General features: G+C 37.8%; 3 protein-coding genes across 6 annotated transcripts in view; 1 reads left to right on the forward strand and 2 right to left on the reverse strand.

Annotated features, from left to right (window-relative positions):
• Window positions 1-371: 371 nt before the first annotated feature.
• KIAA0753 (KIAA0753 ortholog) lies at window positions 372-19,268 on the reverse strand. Of its 4 annotated transcripts, none has more exons than XM_075771343.1 (15): window positions 18,440-19,268; window positions 16,503-17,115; window positions 15,895-16,001; window positions 15,540-15,602; window positions 14,504-14,719; window positions 13,042-13,252; window positions 11,389-11,585; window positions 10,040-10,209; window positions 9,185-9,274; window positions 8,933-9,020; window positions 7,521-7,694; window positions 6,362-6,437; window positions 4,342-4,462; window positions 3,949-4,170; window positions 372-1,697 (listed from the first exon to the last, which is right to left on the reverse strand). In XM_075771343.1, exons 1-15 carry the CDS (start codon window positions 18,527-18,529, stop codon window positions 1,580-1,582), a joined length of 2,556 nt encoding a protein of 851 aa, XP_075627458.1. In that variant the 5' UTR covers window positions 18,530-19,268; the 3' UTR covers window positions 372-1,579. The 4 variants fall into 4 exon arrangements, with proteins under 4 accessions (XP_075627458.1, XP_075627457.1, XP_075627456.1 ...); XM_075771342.1 differs by having other exon boundaries at window positions 11,389-11,588; XM_075771341.1 differs by having other exon boundaries at window positions 372-4,170.
• Window positions 19,269-19,465: 197 nt separating this feature from the next.
• TXNDC17 (thioredoxin domain containing 17) lies at window positions 19,466-22,040 on the forward strand. The gene is made up of 4 exons (XM_075771358.1): window positions 19,466-19,642; window positions 20,615-20,696; window positions 21,020-21,095; window positions 21,735-22,040. Exons 1-4 carry the CDS (start codon window positions 19,501-19,503, stop codon window positions 21,801-21,803), a joined length of 369 nt encoding a protein of 122 aa, XP_075627473.1. The 5' UTR covers window positions 19,466-19,500; the 3' UTR covers window positions 21,804-22,040.
• Window positions 22,041-22,093: 53 nt separating this feature from the next.
• The window catches only part of MED31 (mediator complex subunit 31), a 277,258-nt gene continuing 275,428 nt past the window's right edge, over window positions 22,094-23,923 (reverse strand). The window contains exon 5 of the mRNA XM_075771357.1: window positions 22,094-23,448. Within this exon, the coding sequence (XP_075627472.1) occupies window positions 23,256-23,448 (193 nt within the window). The 3' untranslated portion in view covers window positions 22,094-23,255. The remainder of the gene's footprint in view (window positions 23,449-23,923) is intronic.

Genomic DNA, 23,923 nt, shown 5'->3' on the forward strand with positions numbered 1-23,923 from the left:
GACTATTCCAAATGGGTTCAGACGGAAGTTATCTTAAATTAAAACTATTTTCAGTCCTAAGAAACAAGTCTTGTTTATTAAAAAAAAAAAAAATCTTGAAAATACTTTCACAAGCATATATACACATTCATAGAGACACTATGGCTTTAATCTTTTGGACTTAAACCCAGTCTTATCTCTATAATCTTAAAAATAAAAGAGATAGTGTTTTAAATCACAGAAATCACACATCAGCAAAGTTACACATCAGCAGTAACATTTAGATCGTTACATTTGGTGTAAAGACAAACAAAACAGTAAACCAGGTTTCAATAAGAACAAAATTATTTTAAAAAGGTATGTTCTAATTAGAATAAATAAAAATAATCTTAGAAAGTTAAAAATTATTTTATTGTAGGTTGAACACTATTGGAGAAAAGAAATTAATCATATCAGGTTTTGGGTTACCTCAAGGGTTGAATTTGCATTTCCCTAGAATACTACCATAAATAATTATTATTCATTGCTTGCTCCAGACATAATCCAAACTAGGACATTGATTACTTGAAACGAAAAGTTAATTCAATATTGCAGAAATGCCAAATGTTAATTTGTTTTGTTGTTCTTTATTTCAATGGGATTCTTAAGAGTAAGGAAAGTGGGGTTAGATCACTAAATGCTGATAAAATATTTTGGACTAGTTTAAGAAAAAAAAAAGGAAGAAAATCTCCATCATGTGCCTCTATTGAAAGGTCTAATTTGTACATAATTAGTGGTATTCAGAAACCAACAGAAGAGGTACTACATTCAGAAGTTGATTGCAAGAGTCCAAGCAGGCTGCTTGTCCAATACTAAGTGTTTACATCTACTTAATGCTGTGCCATGAGAATCCTTCCTTTGGACAGCCACATCCCCAAAAGAACTAATCCTAGCATATATGCTAAGCATGGTGGTCAAACAACATCTTTCTTACATGATACTGAAAGCCCTCAACAGCAAAGCGAACAGCTTTTACTCTGGACTGTTCCATCTTGGCTTTAGAAATATCAGTAATGCTTCATCCTTCCAACACAACTATCAGATATATTCAATGCGTTTTACTAAGAAGAATAAACCAAAACCCATAGCTCCCTTATGAGGTAGGTAAGTCAGTTTCTTTCCACTTTCAAGCAGAAAATTGAGGGACAGTACAGCTAAGTCCGTGACACTGCTTGAACCCAGTCCTCCTCACAGTATTTTATTCTAATAAGGAGATCATGCATAAAAATGAAGTAATACAAATATACAACTGCATTGGTATTCCTATCAAAATATATAAACTTTACCTGTAACAGTTTACTTCATTCTACTGAAACACTGGCTAAAAAAAGAGTCCCAATAAACATAGTATATTAAAGTCTGATAAAGAAAACATTATAATGGTTTTATAAAAAACCTGAAATGAATCCTTGATGGACTTAATTCATTTGGTACACAGAATCTCACAGACTTTAAAAAAAAAAAAAAAAAAAAAAAAAAAACATGAAAAATTAGATCATCTTATAAGACTGTTAGACCGAGGCTGACGTTTCATTTGATAATGGGGCAGATTTGACAGCATTTACTGCGCTGGCTGCAAAAACTCCGACGTGAACACAGCTTCTGCATAATCCTCACAAACATCCTGCAGCTCTGCTGCCACATCACACAGGGCTTCTTCTGTTAGTTGCTCTGCAAGACTGAGGGACAGGGAGGGAAATAAAGGAAAATGTTCAGAAAGTTAGATTTCAAATTCCAGTCATTCATTCCATTGATATCAATGCTCTGATTTTAAAAGGCAAATACTCATGTTTTTTCATTCTTTCTACTGCGCAGCCCAAGAAAAGATCTGATATGTGTTGCATAGGATATCAGAAATTCTCTCCTCATCCTGGTTCATAGCAAAGGACATACTTCAGGCTTAGAAGTGTTGAGAGATCTCAATGCTTCCTTTTTCCAAACTCTCAGATACTAATCTTGCTTTGGGAATAAGAGTTAACGTACTATGGTGCTTATCCAAAGGCCATTGAAGTAAATGGGAAGCTTCTTAATGATTTTAGCTGCCACTGAATCAGGCCTTACTGAGAGCAATAAAGGAAAAGTGAGATGAGAAATTTCAATTTTCACTGATTTCTGGACCACAGCAGATGTTACAGAAGGGAAAACTATTTTAGTGTAAGAACACAATTGTTTGCTGGCCTCTTGAAGACTTCTCTTCAGTTTTGCACATATTCTAAAATATCATAAACTTCATCTTCCTAAGATCTCTTGAGCATTCCAGGGGAGTGTTTCAAACATTGTGTGATCCTGTTTTATACAACAAGATTTATAATGCCCTCTGGTGGTAAGAATAAGTCAGTGAAGCCTGCTAGATAACATTGCATTTGTGGTTAGATTTCAAGTAACAAGATGTATCAGGCAAATGGCAGTAGTGTAATGCAGCTGTCAGGAGAGAATCATTGCTATTTAATCCACGTGCCAGTCCTACCCAGCCTCACACCAATTGTAAAAAAGGAGTACAGTTCAGAAGGCAGAGTGACAGTACTGAGAACTGACAAGGTGTATTTCAGTGGTTTAGTTCTATAGATTCAAATACAGTGGTCTAACCACAGTTAAAACCTTTACCTACTTATCCACAGCTAGGCAAATCATCAACACACATGCATGCAAGTCATCTCAAATATTGCAGGACCTGTTCCTGAAAGCACTGATGCAGATGCCAAACGTTACTCAAATGAGCTGTATCACCAATTTCAATGCTACTACATTAAAAATGTGTGCAGAAGTTTAAAAAAATCTTGTCAATTGAGCCTGATGTCCAATCTGCCAATACAGACAATTATGGCAAACCACTCCATCTACAATCACTGAAGTTAGATTTTATAATTCTTTCTTAATACTCAAGTTTTCTTTCATTTCTCTCCTCCCATAGTCAGAAGTCTTCTGATTTCCACTCTGCAGGGAATTAATGGCCCCTCTATGCCAGTTGATGTTGTGCCAGTATTTCTTCAGTTTTGAAAGAACAGGACTAGGCAACGTTAAAGTTCAGCCTGTATTTCCATGCTTTTTTGGGGCTGGGACTTTACAAAACCAATAGGTGATTTCTGAAATATACATACTGAAAATGATTTCTAGGCAATTGTAGGCAATCACTCAAGAAAAGTGCAAGGAAATGATAGCAGTGATATAATTTAGTTGCTATACATGTTACTGAGCAATCAAAACACTTATTCAAGCTTCAGCGCAAGGGTGGGTATTTCAGCTTACATTGCCCTGCTTGCTTAGCAGACATTGAGTGTGATAAACAATTTTTCTTTGCCAGGAAGTGAACAGCAGAGAGACTGTTACTTATTGCTGCTTCACCTCTTCTATTTGTACTAAGGGATGGTAAGCCACCTGTGTCACACTTCCCACAGTGAACTCCATGAAGCACAAAGACTTGGGGAAGAGGAAGCACTGAAATCTGCACTAAGGCCAGTGGTCTCTTTTTACAAAAATATCTACTGTTGTCCCATGAAACATCAACTTCATAATCCCTTGCCACAAAGATTAAAATTTACAGTTATTTACAGTGCTTTATTTCTTTTTTCACTCAGAAAAAAAAAGTTAATTTTGTTTTCTTTCAATTTACCTGTTGATGATAGTCTTCTGAAAATAATTTAAGTTACCCTCTATTTCACACAGTTGTTTTTGTGGTAAGACCACAGAAAGATGTGGAAAATAATCACTCCTCCAGGACATTCTGCTCCCATATCCTTTCATTTTATCCAGCTACCTTAAAAATCCATGAACACCAAATACCAGTAGAGAAACAGTCCAATAGCCAACTGCTTCTGGCTTTCAATTTGGAATTTAAATGACCCCCTCCCCACTCCTTTCCTGAATAAGGACAGAAAAACCTGTTCATCAGCTGATACGTTCACTTCAAAAACACAAAGACAGTTCATATACCTCTCAGCAATCTGCCACGGATTGAAACTGCCTACCGCCTCATGGGAAATAAGCTTTAAGTGATGCTTGTATCTGCTGTTATAATCCAAGATGCTACGGAGCATATGCTTTGGCACAGACAGAGACACATGGCAGTCTTTCTGTAGAGAATTCAGAGTCAAGAGCTGCAGAATGTCATTTCCAGTATGCAATTTCTCCTCTGCTTCGTTTTCATCAACATCACTGGAAATATAAAATAGTCATTAAGCCAGAACTAGATTTTCCAGTATCTTTTTGAAGAATCAGAAAATCTCTTCAAATAGTAACCAGAATTTTCTATAATGAAAACACTATAATGAAGACACACAGCTCATATGCACCACAGTTTAGTATAGGGCCAAGTATTCTACTTACTTGCTGTTAAAAGGTTTTTCAAACAAAATGTCCACTTCTGGCTCTGTGATTCCGTTTAATTTGGTTATCTGAATTGGATGAGGAGATATAGGTCCTTCAGCTATTGATGCAATTTGTTGCTCTAGAAGGAAGAAAATAACATTTAAATTGTTTCTTTGGAAAAGAGAAACTACATTTACTGCAGATAAGCCCTCACAAAGACTTTTGCTGCTTTTAAGAGAAAGTCCTTCAGATAAGTAAAGTATTGAAAGTGGCAAGCCCCTAAAATGTAAATTCAATACAGGATTTCCAAGAGCTCAGTGTATTAAAGCTGAGCATTTTAGAAATCCTACCTTCAGTATAAGTAGTATGTTGTGTCAGTGGATACTTTAGAGGAGAGAGAGAAAATACCACTCTAAAACTAGTGTAGTCTATTAAACTTGGCAGTAAATCCAAGACATGGAAAAAAAAATCCAACAAGATTTCAGCTAAGTCTTCACCAGTCTTATTGTGAGATTTTCCAACTGATGTAAAACAACAGTTCCATTAAACTTAGTATGTGATCAGATAGCTTGGAAAAAATCAGTGTAGCTTCACTGTTCTACTCAATTAAATAGTACGGTAAAAAACAGAGCAGAGGGGTGGGAAAAACAGCAAGCATAAACCACCCTTATTAGCATGCCACTGTGGCAGACAATATTAAAGTATGTGCACTACCTATGGGAAACATCAAACTATTGTTTGGAACGCTACTTTTCATTAGTGAGCAGTTTCCTACTAATATTACTTAGGTCCCTCCCAATTAAAAATCTAATCTGATGTGAAGTTATTTATATCTTTCATCTGAAGGACTTTACATTCTTCATTTATTTTCTGTCCAACAAAAACAAGTAGGAAAAATGTGATTAATGTGAACTGGAAGCATGCAAACTGTGGTTTTTCAAGGATTAAATACTTTTTGCTGAAGCACATTGGATAATGAATTCTGTACAGAAAAATCCAGATTTTCTGACGCTCTAAAAAATGCTGCAAGATCTAAAAAAAAAAAAAAATCACTATCACTTGAAAGGAATAAGGAAAGAGAAAAATCTTCTAAGCTTAAGTAATTTAATATTATCTTCTGCATACCACCAGAAAAACCTTAAACTGTCATGGATTCACTGCTACACTAATATTTACCCAATGTTTACTCTTTAATTCTAAGCCATTTAAACTGATAGTTTATTAAAACAAAGGAAAGAAATGGGAGAAGCAAACTAGAAGATAAATATCTGCTTGCTTCTGCCTAAGAAAACCAACAGCAGGAACAAAATGAGGCTGTTTCACTATACCTTACCTCAGCCTGTGAACTGAATAGATTTGAATTCCTCAGCATGAAAATGATTGCTGCTAAATAATTAATGGTGTTTCAAAGGAATCAAGCCAAATGAGAACACATAAAATACTCAAGATTAAGATTTACCAGTGCCTTTCTCAAAACTAAAGACAGGTAAGTCATGAAGAGCTAACCAAGAAAACAAGTGAAGTGGCTTTAGGATACCTCAGACTTAGGAAGTAAATTAGCTGTTTTCTGGAATAAATTCAAGTATCTTACAGATGAATTGGAGTCTATGTACTTACGGAATATCATCTTCACTGCACAAAAGTCATTACATTTTGGTAGAAAAGAAAATATCTAAGCTAACGAATGACAAATGCCTAGTAGAGGGACAACATTCAAACTTAACATTTGATAACTGGATGTGTGAAAGATTCCTATCCTTCAGCTAAGTTGCACTAGCAGTGCTTTCTATCCAAATGCAGCCCCAATAAAGCCAAGCAGAAAATGACAGCTTGTCCTCAGAAGAGATCCTTCCTCTTTAAAATATTGATTTTAGAACTATATTTTAGAAACAGTTCTCTGAAAGGAGTACCTATAGTAAGAAACGTGCCTGGATGGTGCTATTTGATGACACATAGTGCAATGATTTGTGATTTCAACACATCTGAATTCAAAGATACAGATTACAGGAAAAACATGTTGCATTAAAAAGACACTTACCCATTTTGTCTTCCTGGGCCCAGAAATCACTGTACACAATCTGGGTGAATCTCCTGCGTACATCCTCCTGGTATCTCTGGTTTTGAACACGCAAAATTAATCAATCAATGCATACTTAGCAGTTCAACTGTACTACTTATCACTCAATAGGAAAGCAGGACATGATCCTCCTCAGTCAAAAGAGGCTCATTTTGCCTAGTTAATGTTACACAGAAAGGGGTAGGGGGATGAAATCACAAATAATCATCTCCTTCAAAATGCCATACTTGAAGACTCAACTAGTTGCCAGTACCATGACAACTCCTCACATTTCAGATCGACAGCAGATAGCCAAACAACTGAACGGCCCTCCTGCTGTTCCTGCCTTTCCAACAGTGAATTCAAATGTGTGTTTTAAGTGCCTCATACAGATAAGGACACCCCACAATGTAAGCTTCATGCTTCCAACTTATGAATAGATGTCTAGAAGTAAACAGCACTAAACTCAGTAGTTCTAAGTTATGATAAATTTCACTCAACAGGAAGGTTAAATGGGACTTGAACCAAAAACTATAGAAAAGCTGATCAAAGAAAAATTTTTATGAAAGCAATATATGAGAAAGTTCAAGTCAAGTAAATGATAGCCTCATGAATATTTACATAGAAAGATGGATAAATAAGGGCACAGATAACCATGAATTAGTCTGACTTCCCCATGGTGCCCTGTAAAATATTTTGGATTGCAAGAGCATATTTCCTTGAGATGCTCATGCTACTTGAATACTAGGATCCTATATAAAAAAAAAATTGAAAACAACCCCAAACTCGAAATTCATAAATCTTCAAATACTCTCCAATCCATGAGACAATCAACATAATCGCCATACTGATTCACATATGATGATCTAAACCACAAAATCTTGAGGTGGGAAGCAAACTCAGGTCTACCAACTCTAAAGCAAGCAATAAAACCATTAAAGCAAACATTCTTCTTATATTCTTACACTATGTTTTGCTGGAAGTGCAAACTCCTTCCAAGTCTTTCATTTCATGCTCTGATCCCAGTCAGACTTTGCTTCATTTAAGAATTAAGAATCTAGATACTTACAGATATTACAATTTATGGACAGTAAACAAGAAAGTGATACTAACAAAACCAATCAAGAGAGAAAAATCTTACTTCAATTTCTTCCATTCTTTGCAACATTGACTCTACACCATGAGTGTCAGCCGTAAGCAGAGCCTCAGTCTGGAGTCTCTCATGATGCTCCGTGCCCCACAGTTCCTGCGCAGTATCTTCCAAAAGATCATCCAATAGCTTTTCACTCAGAATATCTGCATTTGCTGCAACCTGCTATTTAAAAAAAAAACCACAACAAAACCACATAGCCAATGCAAGAAAGAAAGAAAGAAAGAAAAAAAAAAACCAAAACCAACTGGGGGAAAATAATGCTTACAAATCAAACATTTCTTACAGCAGCTCATGAAAATAATGCAATTGTCATTTCAACTTTTCCCTTCAATGAAAATCCAAATAAATTCCTGTTTTCCTTCCACCCACACAATAAGCCAAATCCATAAAAACAGCTTAGTATGTTCCTACCAATAAAATCAATGAATATGGAAAAAGTTTGCTACACAACTATGTTACCAAATTGAAGACAAAACTGTCATGGGTTCAGAGATCTCCCAGGAATTCAAGAAAGTGAAGTGAAGTGAAGTCCCTCATCTTACACATTTAACTTCTCGCAGAGGAACAGTCTCACAGCAGCTCCAGGTGGTAATAAGTAAATATATAGGATTCAGACCACAGCCATAGGTTTCAGTTGTGTCCAATTTTACCAATTAGCCGTGGTACAATATCACTATTCATTTACCTGTATTATTCTGTATGAAAACATTTTTTACCCTAAGCAACTTCATGCATTCAAGGTTATATCAAGCAAAAAATATACAAAAGAGATGATGCCAGAAAGAGCTTTCTCATTGTTTGATATTGTACACATGCCCATACAATGACACTGTTTTAAAGATGTGGCTTATGTAAGTTGAAATTGCTAAGTTTGGGAAATGAGTACTACTTTTCCAGATGCATTCTGCTATACGGCAAAGACAAAAATTCATCAGAAATGTCAAACCGCTTTACTCTATGACATACAGATAGAGTATACCTTCTCAGCTGCATGAGTTAAAAGGTGGTTTATAAATGAAGAATTCTTCAAATGCCAGTTTGTTTCCAAGGAGAGATTGATCTTCTAAATAAAATGTAAATCCTCTCATGATAATCAAGCTTTCTGTATTATTAGTCATTAATATCACTGGTCCATATTTATTTAGGCATTATATATGGTATTATCAGAATTATTAAAATAATCTTACCAAGTCCAGTCATGTTCAGTGTGAAACTGTTATGACCATTCAAAAACAACTTAATGCATTTACTTGACAAGAAGCTAACAAATTGTCCAAAACTGTGTTGACTACATAAATATGACTTGCATTAAGTTGAAAAGAAACTGTGTTGCGCCTTTATAAATGTTTTACAGCTCTAAAGGCATCCTTCAAACAGTGGCATGAGCTTGACTGTACTACCTGTGTCCTATTTAATAGAGGTTCTAAGCGCTCCTGTACTGCCTTCTCAACTTTGTCTGCATACTGGGTTGGAGAAGCACTTTGTGACCTACACAAAAAAGAACAAATGACAATGCCATTTTGAAACTTAGTATGACAATAATTTAAAAAACCCCAAACACATAAATTTACTTTTTGGAGGACTAGTGGGAGTGGGGAGAAGACCATATCAGGTCTGACACCATTTATTAGCTCTTCAAAGTAAGTCATTACCTTAACTTTTGTATTTTTTTCATTTCTCCTCTGCTAAGGTCAGTTAGAACCTTCACTCTTCTTGAGGTTTCTGCTCCAAGCCATGCAAGTCTACAAAAATAAAACAGTAACATAGACGGTTACAAAATACACATTCTAACAACTGAAGAATGAAATCATGTGATTCTGAGTATTCGTTTAGAAAACTTGCAAAAAACTTTAAAGAGAAAATTAATACTGACTTTAAGACCATATAAGCCAGGAAATTCCATTGAGAACCAGGGATCTTCAATGATGTTTCTGCTACTGGCAAACAGGCAACTTCATGGCTATCCACAAACACTGCCCGGAGAAATGAGCTCCTTATCTTACCATCCAAACTGCCTAGTACAGATCCACAAATGGCAGTTCCAAAGCAAACTAAATTTGGGGAGCCCTGGTCTACCAGATGCTGAATATGGTTTAAAATAAACAAACCTGCACTCCATTACTGGCTAGGACAAAGACATCTATTTTGTCCTTCTGGAACAGGGAGTCAATATTTACCATCTCAGTGCAGTGCTGTGAATATCCATGCTGCATGCTGTGTGTTTTGTCAATGCTCTGCCTAGCAGAGTTTGGCCTGCGACTCCCAGACAATACTTGGACCTGACCCAGGAAAAAGCATCAAGTGACGGCTCTTCCCAGGCTGTATGAATGAAGCCACTTTGTGCCAAGTGGGAAAAGAATACAACTGTCCGGTAGCGAGCTGTGCTGTGCCACTTGCCTTTGTGGTCTGACAGCCAGGCCAAACCCATCCTACTTACTAGTACAGATACAGCAGCGTTTCCACAGGAAAGCAGGGTAAAGACGGGTTCCACCAGACTGTGAACATACCTCTTAGGTGAAACAGGTGGAGATGTAGGCTTTGGAGGCATGCAGCGTATTCTGCTCTCCTTAACAAGTCGTTTGTTCTCTTTTAGCTGGAAAGCGATAGTTGTCTCTTGAAATCGGGCATGTTTTCCTTGAGGCTGTACCTGTCTTGATTTTAGAGATTTCGGCATTCCCTTAAAATTAACACAATCACATTAAATGTGATTAAAAACATATATTCCAGTTGTTGAATTTTTAAAGTATTTTGCATTCTGCTTCAGTATTTGTCTTGAGGTCATGCCTGCTGGCTTTGTTGCACAGTTGACATATGTGGAGGTTTTACAACTGATTTAAAAGTAAGTACAACCGTGCCTGAACAGAACATATGCTTAATTCTGCAACTATTATTTTTGCAAATATTCCAATTTTTCCAATATTGCTCTTTATGGGAAAAAATGTCTTTTGAAATTTTCAGAATTAGACTCTACGTTAACTCTTAATAAATCCAATTAGAAGGTTTCCAAGGTAACATTTTATTCAGCCATGAAACTGTAATATTGCCATATTTGTATTGGCTACAAGGACACTCAGACTAGTCCCCTCCATATGAATTATTGAAATGCTTAACCTTCCTGTTCACAACCCTCATAGATAGACAGACAGATAGATAGATAGGGGAAGCAGTAAAAGTTACATATGCATACATCTATGTTACTGTATCAGATCTGATTTTTCAAGCTGAAGGTGCTACTCTAAGGAAGGGAAAAAAAAGCATTTAATAAAAAGTCCAAACTATTTGCAAAATTTAGCACTTTGAAATATTCTTTAAAGAACTCATTTGTTTACATTACAGAAGCCTCATGCTGGTTGCAAGAAGGACTTACTAGAAACCAGAATATGTACTGTGAAGTTTTATAATTTCTGTAATCAATTAAGTAAATCTGCCTAGCTCATATCCTCTTACTAACACTAGCATTAGCACAACATTACTGCTGAGTGCATTCTTCATGACAGAGGATGACCAATAAAAGGAAAATATTCCAGCTTTAATTTCAAATTGAAAAATAACCATGCTAATTTCAAACATGAAACTAGCTTCAGCGCAAGTTTTCCTTGCTAATTCTGTTATTCATTGTTTCTAGTTGTACAGTGTGTTTCCAAGGAACAATAACTCTGCTTTGAAACAAAGTCTGATAAAATGGTCATAACAACTAGAAATAACATAGGCAGATGTGAAAGTTTATCCCCCTATGCCTCTTAGCTCAGAATAAAAAAATTGTGAGGAAGTGAAAAGCTTGACAGTGTCTTAAGTTATATAACAAATCCCAGAGAACATGTAGAAGAAAGCATAGATTCTTTTATCACTTCCATACCTGTGATTTTGCAGGTAATAACATGCCTTTCTTCTTCAAAGGGCCACTTTCAAGGATGGGATCTTTTCTTACAGCTCTTGCTCTCGTGAGTGCACCTATGCTTCCTTGTAAAGTGGCATTTCTCTCTGGAATAGGCGGGTCATTTTCTTCTTGGAATTTATTGTGCAACATATAAGCACAACTGTTTGCCTTCTGAACTGCTGAAATATTTGCAATATGTCAATGGTTATCTGTGTCAAAAATAATAAATAAACTTTCAACGCTAAGTTGAAAAGGGCAAGAATCATCTTTATTTCTACATTTGATACTTCTGTTAGGCTAGGTATACCTAATCATGAACTTTCAAACTTCACCATAATTTAAAATAATAAAAGAAAAAAACCACCAAAACCAACAAAACTTGTATTTCCTGACAAGTATTAAACAATTGTCTGTCTTACACCATTTCAATGAACAGGAGATTTTGAGGTTTGTGTGCATATACGTATTTATATGTATATAGATTTTCATGTACATGTGTATTTTCAAATATCTCTATACATATGTATATAGATATATAGAGAGATATTTGAAAATACACATGTACATGAAAATCATGGAAAAGCCTTTTGGTAATAATTGCCATATGAGGCCTAGGCAGTGGTAACAAAACATTCTTTTTTTAGGCAGGAAGACATGTGGAAATCATTAGATGCTTGTCAATATGCTGTCTCTCTGGACTGCCAAAGATAAATTAATCTCATAAAATTTTTCTTGCCCTTACATAGGGGTAGAAAGGAATACTTACTATTGTAGTAAAATCAGTATGAGGTATAAGAAAGACACCCCAAAAAAGAAAGACAATTAATATAGGTTATATAAGAATATAATAAGCTATAATGGCTTTCATGATGTGTCAAAATACTTCAGGTGGTAAATTTATCTAACAACACCCTGAGAAAGAATAAAGCTCATTTCCTTTCATATATGAAGTAAAAGAACAAGGAAGTAAACCAATTCCCAAAGGTTGCATGGCGAACTAGTAGTGAAAAACCCCAGTCTTCAGCTTAACTATCAGTTAACGTGTGTCTAGGTACTGAAACTGTGATTACTGTGCAGAAGACATTAACAAACTGGCAAGAATAAAACACAGCCACCCCTCTCAAAACAGAGAAATTGCACAAACCAAGGAAATTCTGAGCCAAGACTTCAGTACCTTTTTTCACTGTAAACAGTTAAATAATGATAGTTTTGTTGGAGATTTGCCAACAGTCAGCAACTTTGCATTCCAAAATAATATATTTATACAGTATTATCTAGGTAGATATTTAGAAATATTCTGTCTGCACCATTAAAAATGTCAACTTGTAAACTGCCATTTAGGTGTACACTGCAGAAAAACAATCCAAGCGTAGCCCATGGTAAAAGAAATGGACAAAACCAGGAAGAACATGATGATAACAATAATATAGTTATAAAGAGGCATATAAACCTGCAGGTCTGTCATCTCAGGGAAACAGCTGAAAAAAAAATGCCTCACAAGGCTACGTGAATCTGATAACTATATATGGGCTGTCAGACACTTCTGACCAACAATATGTAACATACTACAAAATTGAACTGCAGATGGTAAGTTAACTGAGAAAAATGTATTTAGTAATTCAAAACACAAACCAGTCAATAGACTCCTGGCAGCTGGAGGTTTTCTAGGTTCTTGTCCATGCTGTCCCTTTAAGATCAGAGGTTTGTTTTCTCCTTTTGGAGATGTAAGCTGCTTTTTGGCTGGAAATGTCTCAGTGTTCCTTGGAGATTTGCCCTGAGATGCTGAAATACATTTCTTCATTTTTTGGGGTGTTTGTTTCTTTTCTAGCAGTGAATCCAGATCCTGCACCAAATATTTAGAATTTTGATTAGTCTCTCAGTAAACCTGATGTAATAATGAGAAGCAAAGTCAAGAGATTCTAAGTAGTTGGAACTTTTTTGGTGTGGTTTTCATTTTTTTGTTTGTTTGTTTTTGTGGTAGTGATGATTCCTGGTAGCTTGTTCACGCAGAAGCTTCTTCATATTATTAACTTAAATCTTACAGAAAATGTTTGCATTTTTGTATTTACAATCTACTCCAGCAAATTATCTGCTCTCAGCATGTTCAAAAAGAAATGGAAACAAAAGCAAAAAAAAAAGAAATTTAAAAAAAAAAGTCCACATGACTATGGCAAGACAGACAGATACTATTTTCAATGCTAAGTTCAAACTTAAACAATTCTACCTCTTTTCCTGTTCCCAGGCAGTCAGCGCTGTTACCGTTCTCATAAGCAGTTCAGAACAGTAAAAATGAAAACACATCTCTTACAGTTAGAAAAATATTTTAAGGAAAAAAAATATGGCCATTGTATCAGTTGCTTTTATTCAAATTAATTAAATACTGGTTTCATAATAGTTCAGGTTATATAGGTTCTTACTTCAAAAAAATAATCTTGTAGGTATGAACAGCAGCAGGAAACGTGAATCAGAACTTTTCTATTATACCAAGAACATGTTTTAAGACATCAGATATCACTAACAAAAAACATTTGAAGGGCATAGAGCTTAAGTGACTTTATCTTCTGCCTGGACAATTCTGCACTCACCACCATGCGTGAGGCTCAGATGCTCATCACTAATCCTGATGATTAAGCATGCATCACAAAACTATAAACATGTGACTTACACCAATGTATAAAATTCAATTCTTTCAGTCCTGAAAATGGCAAACAAATCAGAAACTGGTGCTTTGTTACCACTACCACTATCAGACCTCATTCTACCAGGAGAGTCAATAAATACAAGAACAGCAGCAGCAAGAACAGCAGCAGCAAGAACAGCAGCAGCAAGAACAGCAGCAGCAAGAACAGCAGCAGCAAGAACAGCAGCAGCAAGAACAGCAGCAGCAAGAACAGCAGCAGGTAGCTTCCCTGTTTATGATGCAACTCTACTTTAGACCACCATTATTTAGGAACTTTAGAAACATATTAGAAAAAATGGCCTTTAAAAAAACCAAAAAATGAATAGCAAGACATTCTGCCATCTCATGAACACACATGCAGTCTTGTATTTCACATCTTTTCTGCCTTAGCAAAAACAAAATGTTTTTTCCTACCTCAACTTGCAGCAAAATGTCTATAATAATGTCAGAAATGGAAGAATCCACTTCTAGTTTGGCAGAACAGAGAGACAGTTGTCGAATGAGACTGCCCAGTTCCTTGTAGTGGGTAGGAATCTGCTGCTCTGTTTGATCTGTAAACTGATGGGCAAACGCATGCAAGGCTCGTACAGCTCCTCTGTGTGCTGCTGCCAATCTGGATACTGCTCGAGACTGGAAAAATGAAAAATAAATGCTTTAATAGCTATAGTTTCTATGAATACTGATACTATTCAAAGAATTGTTGCCAAAATTTCATGGAGAAACACTCCATGACTGGGATAATTCTGATGGATCTGAGGCCATTTGTGAGACCAAACAGGCATTTAAGTAATCTACTAAAGGTACTACACAACTGTAGATCAAGTATTGTGCTAGCTTCAGATAAAACAGCCTGGTTAAAGCATATTCTGTTGTTTCTACTACCTATGCCAACAGAGTACTGTAGTCATGGGCTTGATCCTAATGTGCAGCAATTGCACAAACACAGAACGTTCTCTGTCCTCCAGTTTTTGTTACAGAAGAAAATACAAGCAATGGTAAAGCACAAGAGAACAGGACAACATTGGCCAAACAGTAGGCATGATCTCAGTACTGTCTTTCTGAAAGATGCTGGCAGAGAAGAAAATGAGAAAGGATGCTGATAAGACTGAGTGACATCAACAGGAAATTAAAAAAGTAGTCAAGAGTAGAACACACTGTTACTCAGAAAAGGAAGTGGAATGAAGAAGGAATTAAAAGCCACATAAAAACAGAAGACCAACAGCTTTTCTCTCCAGTTGACTGTAGACAGGTAAGAACTGAGAAGAGGGAAGCAGCAAAAGCAGTATCAGACCAAGTGAGACATACTTCTGTGAGAATGAGATGTGAGAGATACAAAGAAAATCTCCGTTCTGGAGAGGGTTCAGGTGTACCCTACACAATCAAACTCAATTAGCTAGAAAACTTCCTGTCAATAAGTTTACTCACAGTCTGAAGGATAATTATATCTTACCTTTTTAGTATGTTTGATTTTATGAGGACTCAGTTTCTCTAAATCATCCTGAATTTCTTTTACCTGTTTATCAAGAAAAGACGGGAGAGGGAAGTCAGTCAGAAGTAGCTCCACATTTATAAATGAACAACTAATCTTCACTGTAATGTCTGAGTGAAAGTCCAAATTTTTCAACAGTGATGCTCACATCTCTGTCCATTCATGAGAGAAATTAGTCGCACCATTCAGATCTAAACTAGAATGCCACGGACATTGAGATAACCTGATGGAGTTTCTTTTGTTTCAGTTAATTTCCACCAAATTCATCACAATAAACTAGCTACTATACATCCCAATTTAAAATGCTGGTTCCTACCTGTTGCTGGAGTACATATAGCATCCGAGCTGACCGCGCAGCTTGTTTCTCTCTCCTAGTGCAAAGTCGTTGCTCTTTATCGGGATCTAAAATTTCTCTCTCTCTCCCTAAAAATCATGAAATGTAAAGTTTTATGTCTTAATTTAACCTGTGAAAAAATCTCAATTAAGCCATAATAACAAATATAAATTTAGCAATAAGCCCCTTTCATACAGAACCAATACACAATGTATCACATATTTGGCAGGGCTCCCTTGAGCAGTAATGCAAGCTAGTTATTTTAACTCTACGTCATGTTTAGAATTTGACTGAACAACAGGCCTGCAGACACCAATATTTTTTCATCCACATTATTAAATAGCCTACCACTAATTTACTGTCATTGCAGGTTGGATTGGAACTCACCACAAACACTCAGATATACTAAACCCTGCTATTGCTTAAACTGGCTAGCCATTCTAGCTTTTATCTACTTTTGAAAAAAGTAGATGGTTCTCAAAAATCCAGAACTAAATATAGATTCTAATCCAAGCCAAAAAAACAGAAAGAAAAACAAATCAACAAACCACTGCACATTTATATAACATAATTATTGTTCAGTCTTACACCTTTTTTAGTCAGTTCTTCGATTTTCTGGACATAGCTCCTCAATTCCTTTTGCAGCCGTCTGACTTCCTGCATATTTTTATTTTCTTTTTTGTTTACATTCGGCTTGGGGTCTGGTCCTGTCTCATGGGTGGGTGGAAAGTCCAAAACAGCTGGTATTTGCTTTCCCTCATTTGGTGTGTAGAGATAAACTTTAGCACCAGAGGTGGTAGTCTCCACTTTGGAAGGCTGACCAAGTTTCTGCTGATATTTCAAGTGAGTTTGAGACTTCAGTCCATTTTTATTTTCTGAACTTTCAAATACTTCAGTCTTCTGCTGTTGTGACTTCTGGGCCAACAATGGTTTATTGACAGCATCTCCAAACACTTGCTGTTTCACTTGCTCTTCAAGACGTTTTCGTTTTATGTCTCTTTTGGCTAGCTGAATAGCCAACTTTAGTCTCTCTTCAGATACCACTGAAAACACACCAGAGCTTCTCACGCTGGGGTCCTCACTTCCAACTAGATTTCTCTGATCATTGGATGCCTTCAGTTTTTCTATTATAATTGGACGGGGGTTAGAGAATCTGAGAGCCAAGTTCTCTGGAACTGCAGGAACATTTCTATTAAACTGGAGCTGTTCCAAAGCATAAAAAAACCCTACTGTTACACGGAACGCCTTACACAGGTGATGCACCTCTAATGTATAACAGTAAGGAAAATGGATCGATCCTTCTTTCATATTAGAATGCATTGTCATGATGGTACTTTTTCAATGCATGCAAGGCATTCTGTTTACTTGAATGCCAGTATTCAAAATTATTTTGAAGCATTTAGATCATCTTGTAAATAACATTAGGCACTTACCTGCAACTTAGGGAGGGCAGCTTAGGGAGGGTACACACATTGAAAAATTGGCTCCAAAGTGACTGGGCAATGGAAAATGAATGCCCTTATAAAGATTTTTTTAGGAGTTCTGACAATGAAATTAGTAAGTTATAACAATTAACATTAGTAATATAAATGGGTATGATTATATCATACTGATTTAGTAAGGCATTACTAAATGATGAAGGAGATGTGTGATGAAGTAGAAATGGAAAGATGAAAAATGGTACCAGAATAAAGTTTCTAGGTTCTGTTTCCATGTAGTAAAGGAAGAGGTTAAGATAGTATATTGGTTTAGACTGGGATAGAGTTAAATTTCTTCATAGTAGCTTGTATGGGGCTATATTTTGGATTTGCGATGAAAAGTGTTGATAGCAGAACAATGTTTTAGTTATTGCTGAGCAGTGCTTACACAGCGTCAAGGCCTTTTCTGCTTCTCACGCTGCCCCACCAGCAAGTAGACTAGGGGTGGGCAAGAAATTGGGAGGGGACACAGCTGGCACAGCTGACTCCAGCTAGCAGAAGGGACATCCTGTACCATATTGTCATGCTCAGCAATAAAAGCTTTGAGGAAGGAGGAGGAAAGGGGGGATGTTTCAAGTTACAGCATTCATCTTCCCAAGTCACTGTTACACATAATGAAGCTGCAGAAATGGCTGAACACTTGCCTACTGATGCAATGTAGTGTATGAATTTCTTATTTTGCTTTGCTTGTGCGCATGACTTTTGCCTTACCTATTAAACTGTCTATATCTCAACCCATGAGTTTTCACACTTTTACTCTTCTGATTCTCTTTCCCATTCCACTGGGGGAGAGTAAGCAAACGGCTGCATGCTTAGCTGCCTACTGGGATTAAACCACTACAACAGGTAAATAATAGTTACAGATGTAGTTTCTGATCTGTACCCTTACAAAATGACAGAGTCAAGATTATGCATGACAGCATCATGAAAGCAAGTATGAAAATTTGACACTCACTAACGCACTATCTCAGGAAGTGGGTCATAATCATCTTTTTGTAATGATCACAAATGAAAACCAATTCAGCATCACTGCAGAAGTCAAATAATACCTGTGTTTGTAGAGCCTTTGCTTCATTCCTGTATAGCTGGGTAGTGAACGCAAACATACCATCAGACATAGTTGGCTTGCTTGGTCCCATCACATTGGCTTGATCCTGGAAATGCAGTTATTTGTCCTTTGCTTACAATTACAACTATGAACAGAAGAAGAATCATACGTTATTTCTGCCTATAAAAGCAATCCTGGATCTGACGTGAATAACAGATAGAGAACGAACCTGAGGAGGCACATAGAAATGGAAAACATATCACCTGTACTCATACAGGTGGTACACAAAATGGAGACTACAATCCCACCATTTAAGGCAAAATGTACAATTTATGTCCTTTTGCACACCCCCATGGAGAGCTGAGGAGCACCATTACAGACTAGGAGGCTCGCACTATGAACCATAAGACTACTGCAGAACATTTAGAGCTATTACTTACCTAAAAGGGAAATATAAGAAAAGAAAACAGACTAGCAAGATACCCTAAGGCAGTGGTCAAGGCAGCCGGGTCTGTAGAAAAAAATGTTAGTGTCGAAGGAAACCAGATCAAGGGCATGCTCATTCCTAAAATTCTTCACAAAGAAGGATTTAAAAAATAACGTATGGAGAATAACAGAAACTTACGTCTCCTTCATCTGCCTCTGAGAATTAAAAAATTATCAGGATCCAACGCATAATGGTTAAAACTTTCTATCACAACTGAACTACAGACTTTGTCTCCTCTCCTTAACTCCACACCTCTCTCCTGGTCTCACACAACTCCGATTCCCCTGCGGTGCGACCTCCTTCCCGCCGCCCGACCTCCCTCGCGTCCCAGCCCTGGCGGCGACAGCCCGCGGCGGCTACCGCCGCCGCCCCCACTGCACCCGCTTTGCCCTCACTGCATCCTGCGGCTGAAGAAGGGCAGCCTGGGCCCGGGGCCTACCTGGACGCTGTTCAAACCTGCTCCAGGCAACCGCCACCGCGGAGGCCGCCGGGAAGCGGCGGGGCGGCCCGGAACTACGGTGGCCGCCGCGGGCCAGGGGCGGAGCCCGTCGCTTCCCGCCGCCGCCGCCATCGCCATGGGCTGGGAGGAGAAGCAGGTCCACGGGTACTCCGAGTTCGTGCAGACGGCGCAGCGCTATCACGGCCGGCCCATCTTCGCGCTCTTCTGCGGCGACAAGGATGCCGAGGGCAGGAGCTGGTGCCCGGACTGCGTGACGGGTGAGGCCCGCGGGGCGCGCGGGAGGCCCTCGGCGAGCACAGAGGCAGACGTGGCCGGCGGCCCCCCGGGAGTGCCTTTGTCCCTGCGGGCGCTCAGGCACAGGGACCGTGCTGCCTGCCTCTCGGCCCGGCTGCGCAGAGGGCTGCCCCTGCCCGCAGGCGCGCGCTGTCTCTCCCGTTTGCCTGAGGAAGCCGGAGAGGCCCCGGGTGCCCTCCCTGGAACACCCAAGGTGGGCCACTAGCAGCTCCTGGTGTGGAGCGGCCTCGCAACATCCAACCTCCGCACCCAGCCGCCATTACCCAGGATCGTGAGTGGACTTGGGCGAGGTTCAGGTTTCAAGTTGTAGCTGCGGTTACCAAGCTCCAGAATCTCACTGGCAGTCTAGGCTGTGACTAGGAGCTGGCTGAAGCTGCTGTCTCGCTAACAAGCCATCTGCACTGCTCTCAGTTTTGCTAGCCCCATTCCCCTGAGTCACATATAAAGTAATAAGTTGTTCAGCAGAGGCTGGTACAAAGGCCCAGCAAACAATTAGATGTAAATCTTATGATCAGTTAATTCATTTTTGTTTTCAATGTCAGGAGGCACAAGTGACCTACCAGTCAGTGTCTGGCAGTAGAAGATGAAGGCAGTTCCTCAGAAAACATTGCACAGAACTTTCTGTATCACCTGTGCCAGCGTACATAATGGCAATTGCTTACCACTGTTCTGATGGGCTTTCGTACAGACAGGGGACAATGACTTTTTCTTACTTCTTAAAGCAGAAACTGGCCTTTACTCAAAGACCAGTCCCCTCAACACTGAGCATGTAAATTCTGCAAAGCTCGTGGATAACCAGTTGAAACAAAATACAAATCTCTACCTGAAGCAGACAAAACATTAATTAGCAGCGTTGCTGGTCAAAGTAGATCCATGTGATTCTGCAGCACAGTAAAAGTATTAACTACTAATAGATTTTAAAAATTACTTTCTAGCTGAACCGGTCGTGAGGAAGGAACTTCATAACATGCCTGATGAGTCTGTATTCATCTACTGCCTGGTAGGAGACAGAGCCTAGTAAGTAACTGTTTTAATGCCAACAACTGATATAACTTTGCTGTTTGTGGACTGGAGGTTAACTAACCTGTTGGAACAACTGACTGATCTGTCCTTTTCTGCAAGGAATGAAGCAATTTTTTTTTGAGTTTTGAGGTCTGCACTATCTCTAATATGAACTATCTGCATGGTGGTTCTTAGAAGCGGGTTGCATGATTGTTCTGAGAAGTGGATTGGGGAGGTGCGAGGCAAAGACCTTTGAATCATCCCTTTGAAGGAATTTTAACAGGCTGACTTCAAACTGCACCTCCACAAGCTGTGCTTAACCCATTCTTCCTGAACAGCTGGAAAGATCCCAACAATGAATTCAGGAAGAATCTGAAACTAACAGGAGTACCTACACTACTTAAATACGGAACAGTAAGTGATTTATTGTATGTTCTGGATTTACAAGCATTTAGATGGGAAACTGGCAGGAGCTTATGTCTGTAAATGAATTAGTTATGCATGTTTTCTGATACCCTCTTGTTTAAAAAGAGCAGACAATTGGGAACAGCTCTTCTGCTCCACCCATGCACCCTTCCTGTCTCAAACAGTTCCTCAAGAAAGCAACTCTTGCTTTCTGTATAATGTTGTCTATAATAAACATGTAGTAAAGAAAATACGTACACTTAGCATGTAGTGGTTGAGGGGTTGAGAAAATTCTTAGCAACATATTGTTAGCTTCCTGACGTGCAGCTCCTCAAATTTTAAAAAATCCAAACACTGAATTACGGGAGTGAAACAAGGTTATGTGCAGCATACTCTCGATTCAAACAGACTACAGCTCAAGTTTTAGCTTGTGCGTATTATTTAAATTAGCAGTTACTTTCTTAGAAATGCGTATTCCAAGCCTAGAAAACCCTCAGGCATTTTTCAGTTACTCTTACCTTCCTTGTTTCACCCCACCAGGCCCAGAAAAACAATTGCTGGAGTACGGCTAATGCTAGTATGTACAAATGGCTCTGGTCTAGAATAGGTTTTTGAATTGCCCCTAAAACATCTTAACTTTTCTTTCAGCCTCAGAAGCTGGTTGAAGAAGAATGTTTTAAAGCAGAGCTTGTGCGCATGTTGTTTACTGAAGACTAAATCATCCAGTAGTCAATAATTTACGAAGATGTTAATCTCAAGTTATTTGCAGTGTCCTTTCAAGGAATCCTTAACTTTTTTTTTAAATTTACATGGTTAATTACTTCAGACTAGTCAAGATAAATGTCATTAAATTCTAGGTCCAAACCTTCCACTAAAATCCTGCAACAAAAAAACTGTATAATCTTTCCTTTTGTGTTCAAATAAAATTGAGTTTGCAAACAGTGTCTTTTCAAAGGAGCTGAGCTCATAAACTGAGAGAGCAGCTTACAATTACTGAAGAGTAAGACTTAGCTATGAAGTTATACCTTTAATAGTGAATAAGGGGGACAGGAGGGTAGAAGAAACAGAAAAACCTGCTTATTCTTCCTAAATCTGTCTTTACATAGCTACTAAAGCTGTTAAGATAAATTTCAGCGCCAGAGATGTTTAATGGCTTATCTGTTCAGTCTTTAAGTATGATAAGCCAAAGGCTGACAGTCCTGGTGTCACTGATCACGTGTTAAGGGTTAATGGTTGCAGGACCTGCTCCTAGAAGGGTATGAAATATAACATGAATGCAGCACAAATACAATCTAAAATACGAAAATTAAATCCCTGGCAGCTGCCAAGATCTGTGTTCTTACAATAAAAACTATACAGGAATAAATGGCAAATGCTTCTCCAATACTGCATGCGTTTACACCTTTTTTTGTAACACAAACTTTTCACTACACATACTGTAGAGAAGCCTAAGAGCAGCAACTATTAGTTTACTGGCAGAAAACCAAGATTAAAGCTGACTTTAATGGAATAGATACAGCTACAGCCTATTTCCTTCTGTTTAGTACCTGCAAAGTTTATTATTACTTATCTCTGCTCCAATTCTGCAGTCTTTGTCTTGTCACACTTTGATTTCTATCTTTAAATCATGCTGTAAGGAAAACTCTCTGAGGCCCTCAGCAATAATTACCAGGTAAACAGAAATGACAAGTAATAGCTCAGCTCAGTTTCACGGCAAAAATCCACAATTTAGATTCTGTACAATATAATCACTTCAACTTTGTTCATCCTGCAGTTGTAAATAGTAGTACCTGTGGGAGTTCTTAACCACACTTTGAGACATACTATTCTCCAGGAAAAATGCCTCCAATGAACAGGCTTCTGAGCTACACTTTGTGTTAGATACAGAAATACCAGTGCCCTCAAATCTATGCTTTGTTTTCAAAATCAAGAGGAATCAATAACTACAGTAAGTAATGCTCTTACAAAATTGTCCATGCTAAAAAATAAATGGCAGAAGTCATTTATTCTATCTTTAAAAAAGTTGATGAAAGAAAAAAAAAAGTCACTTGATAAATCAAAAATTAAATGTACGCACACACAGAGCCCAATGTACAAAAGGGTTCGTTCCTCTTGTAAATACTTCAGCTGACAGAAAGTACACCTTATCATCAGTCTTCCAAATGTTTTTCATTTTACAGAGGTGTTGTTTTGTTGCTGCTGCTCTGCAAGTGCTTGCTGGAGGCGCATTCTTTTCCGTGAATAGTGCTGCCAGTGAAGAATTTGTTGTTCATCAATAAATTTAGCACACTGAGCATTTACCAGTTCTTTGCGGAAATGTTCATACTGGAGCAGCTCTAACATATGCAAACATTGAGGATACCTGAATTAAAAACAAACATACTTTAATACAAGTTTTTACAAGGTACACTAAAACTGGAGTCTCTGATAATTTTGCAGTTCATGATTTTAGTTTTATCGTGTATGTGCTTTACTCAAGTATCAAACTATTTAAGACTGTACATATTCCACACACTGTAACTTAATAACATCAGTATTAGGCTAGGAAACAAGGAGTCCTGTAACAGTTTATACGTGGATATGCATGCTTAAGAGTAGCTTTTCTAATGGCTAGATTTTACTAAAACAAATACGTAACAACTACACTATCTGTTTCCAGAGCTCATTTAAAGAATATAACCAAGAACTATTCTCCCAAATTTCCACACTCAAAAACGTAAAATCACTCTTTGTTTCGTGTAAGCATCAACAATGCAAAATCACTCTTAAAATGTACTTACTGGGCCTAACTGAACTAGTTTTGTACCATAATGTTCAATAGTTTTATTTTAAATAAT

This window comes from Balearica regulorum, chromosome 19 (genome assembly GCF_011004875.1).
Source record: "Balearica regulorum gibbericeps isolate bBalReg1 chromosome 19, bBalReg1.pri, whole genome shotgun sequence".
Classification (NCBI taxonomy): Eukaryota; Metazoa; Chordata; class Aves; order Gruiformes; family Gruidae; genus Balearica; species Balearica regulorum.

What these genes read in the sequence shown, in the direction of transcription:
- KIAA0753 (XM_075771340.1), bottom strand. Translation starts at nt 18,529, where the DNA reads ATGGGACCAAGCAAGCCAACTATGTCTGATGGTATGTTTGCGTTCACT. An exon ending in AAATCAAACATACTAAAAAG is followed by an intron (nt 14,720 to 15,539) that starts GTAAGATATAAT and finishes TCATTTTTCCAG; the next exon opens with TCTCGAGCAGTATCCAGATT. An exon ending in AAAAAAATACAAAAGTTAAG is followed by an intron (nt 9,021 to 9,184) that starts GTAATGACTTAC and finishes TTTTTTGTGTAG; the next exon opens with GTCACAAAGTGCTTCTCCAA.
- TXNDC17 (XM_075771358.1), top strand. Translation starts at nt 19,501, where the DNA reads ATGGGCTGGGAGGAGAAGCAGGTCCACGGGTACTCCGAGTTCGTGCAG. An exon ending in CTGGTAGGAGACAGAGCCTA is followed by an intron (nt 20,697 to 21,019) that starts GTAAGTAACTGT and finishes CTTCCTGAACAG; the next exon opens with CTGGAAAGATCCCAACAATG. An exon ending in CACTACTTAAATACGGAACA is followed by an intron (nt 21,096 to 21,734) that starts GTAAGTGATTTA and finishes CTTTTCTTTCAG; the next exon opens with CCTCAGAAGCTGGTTGAAGA.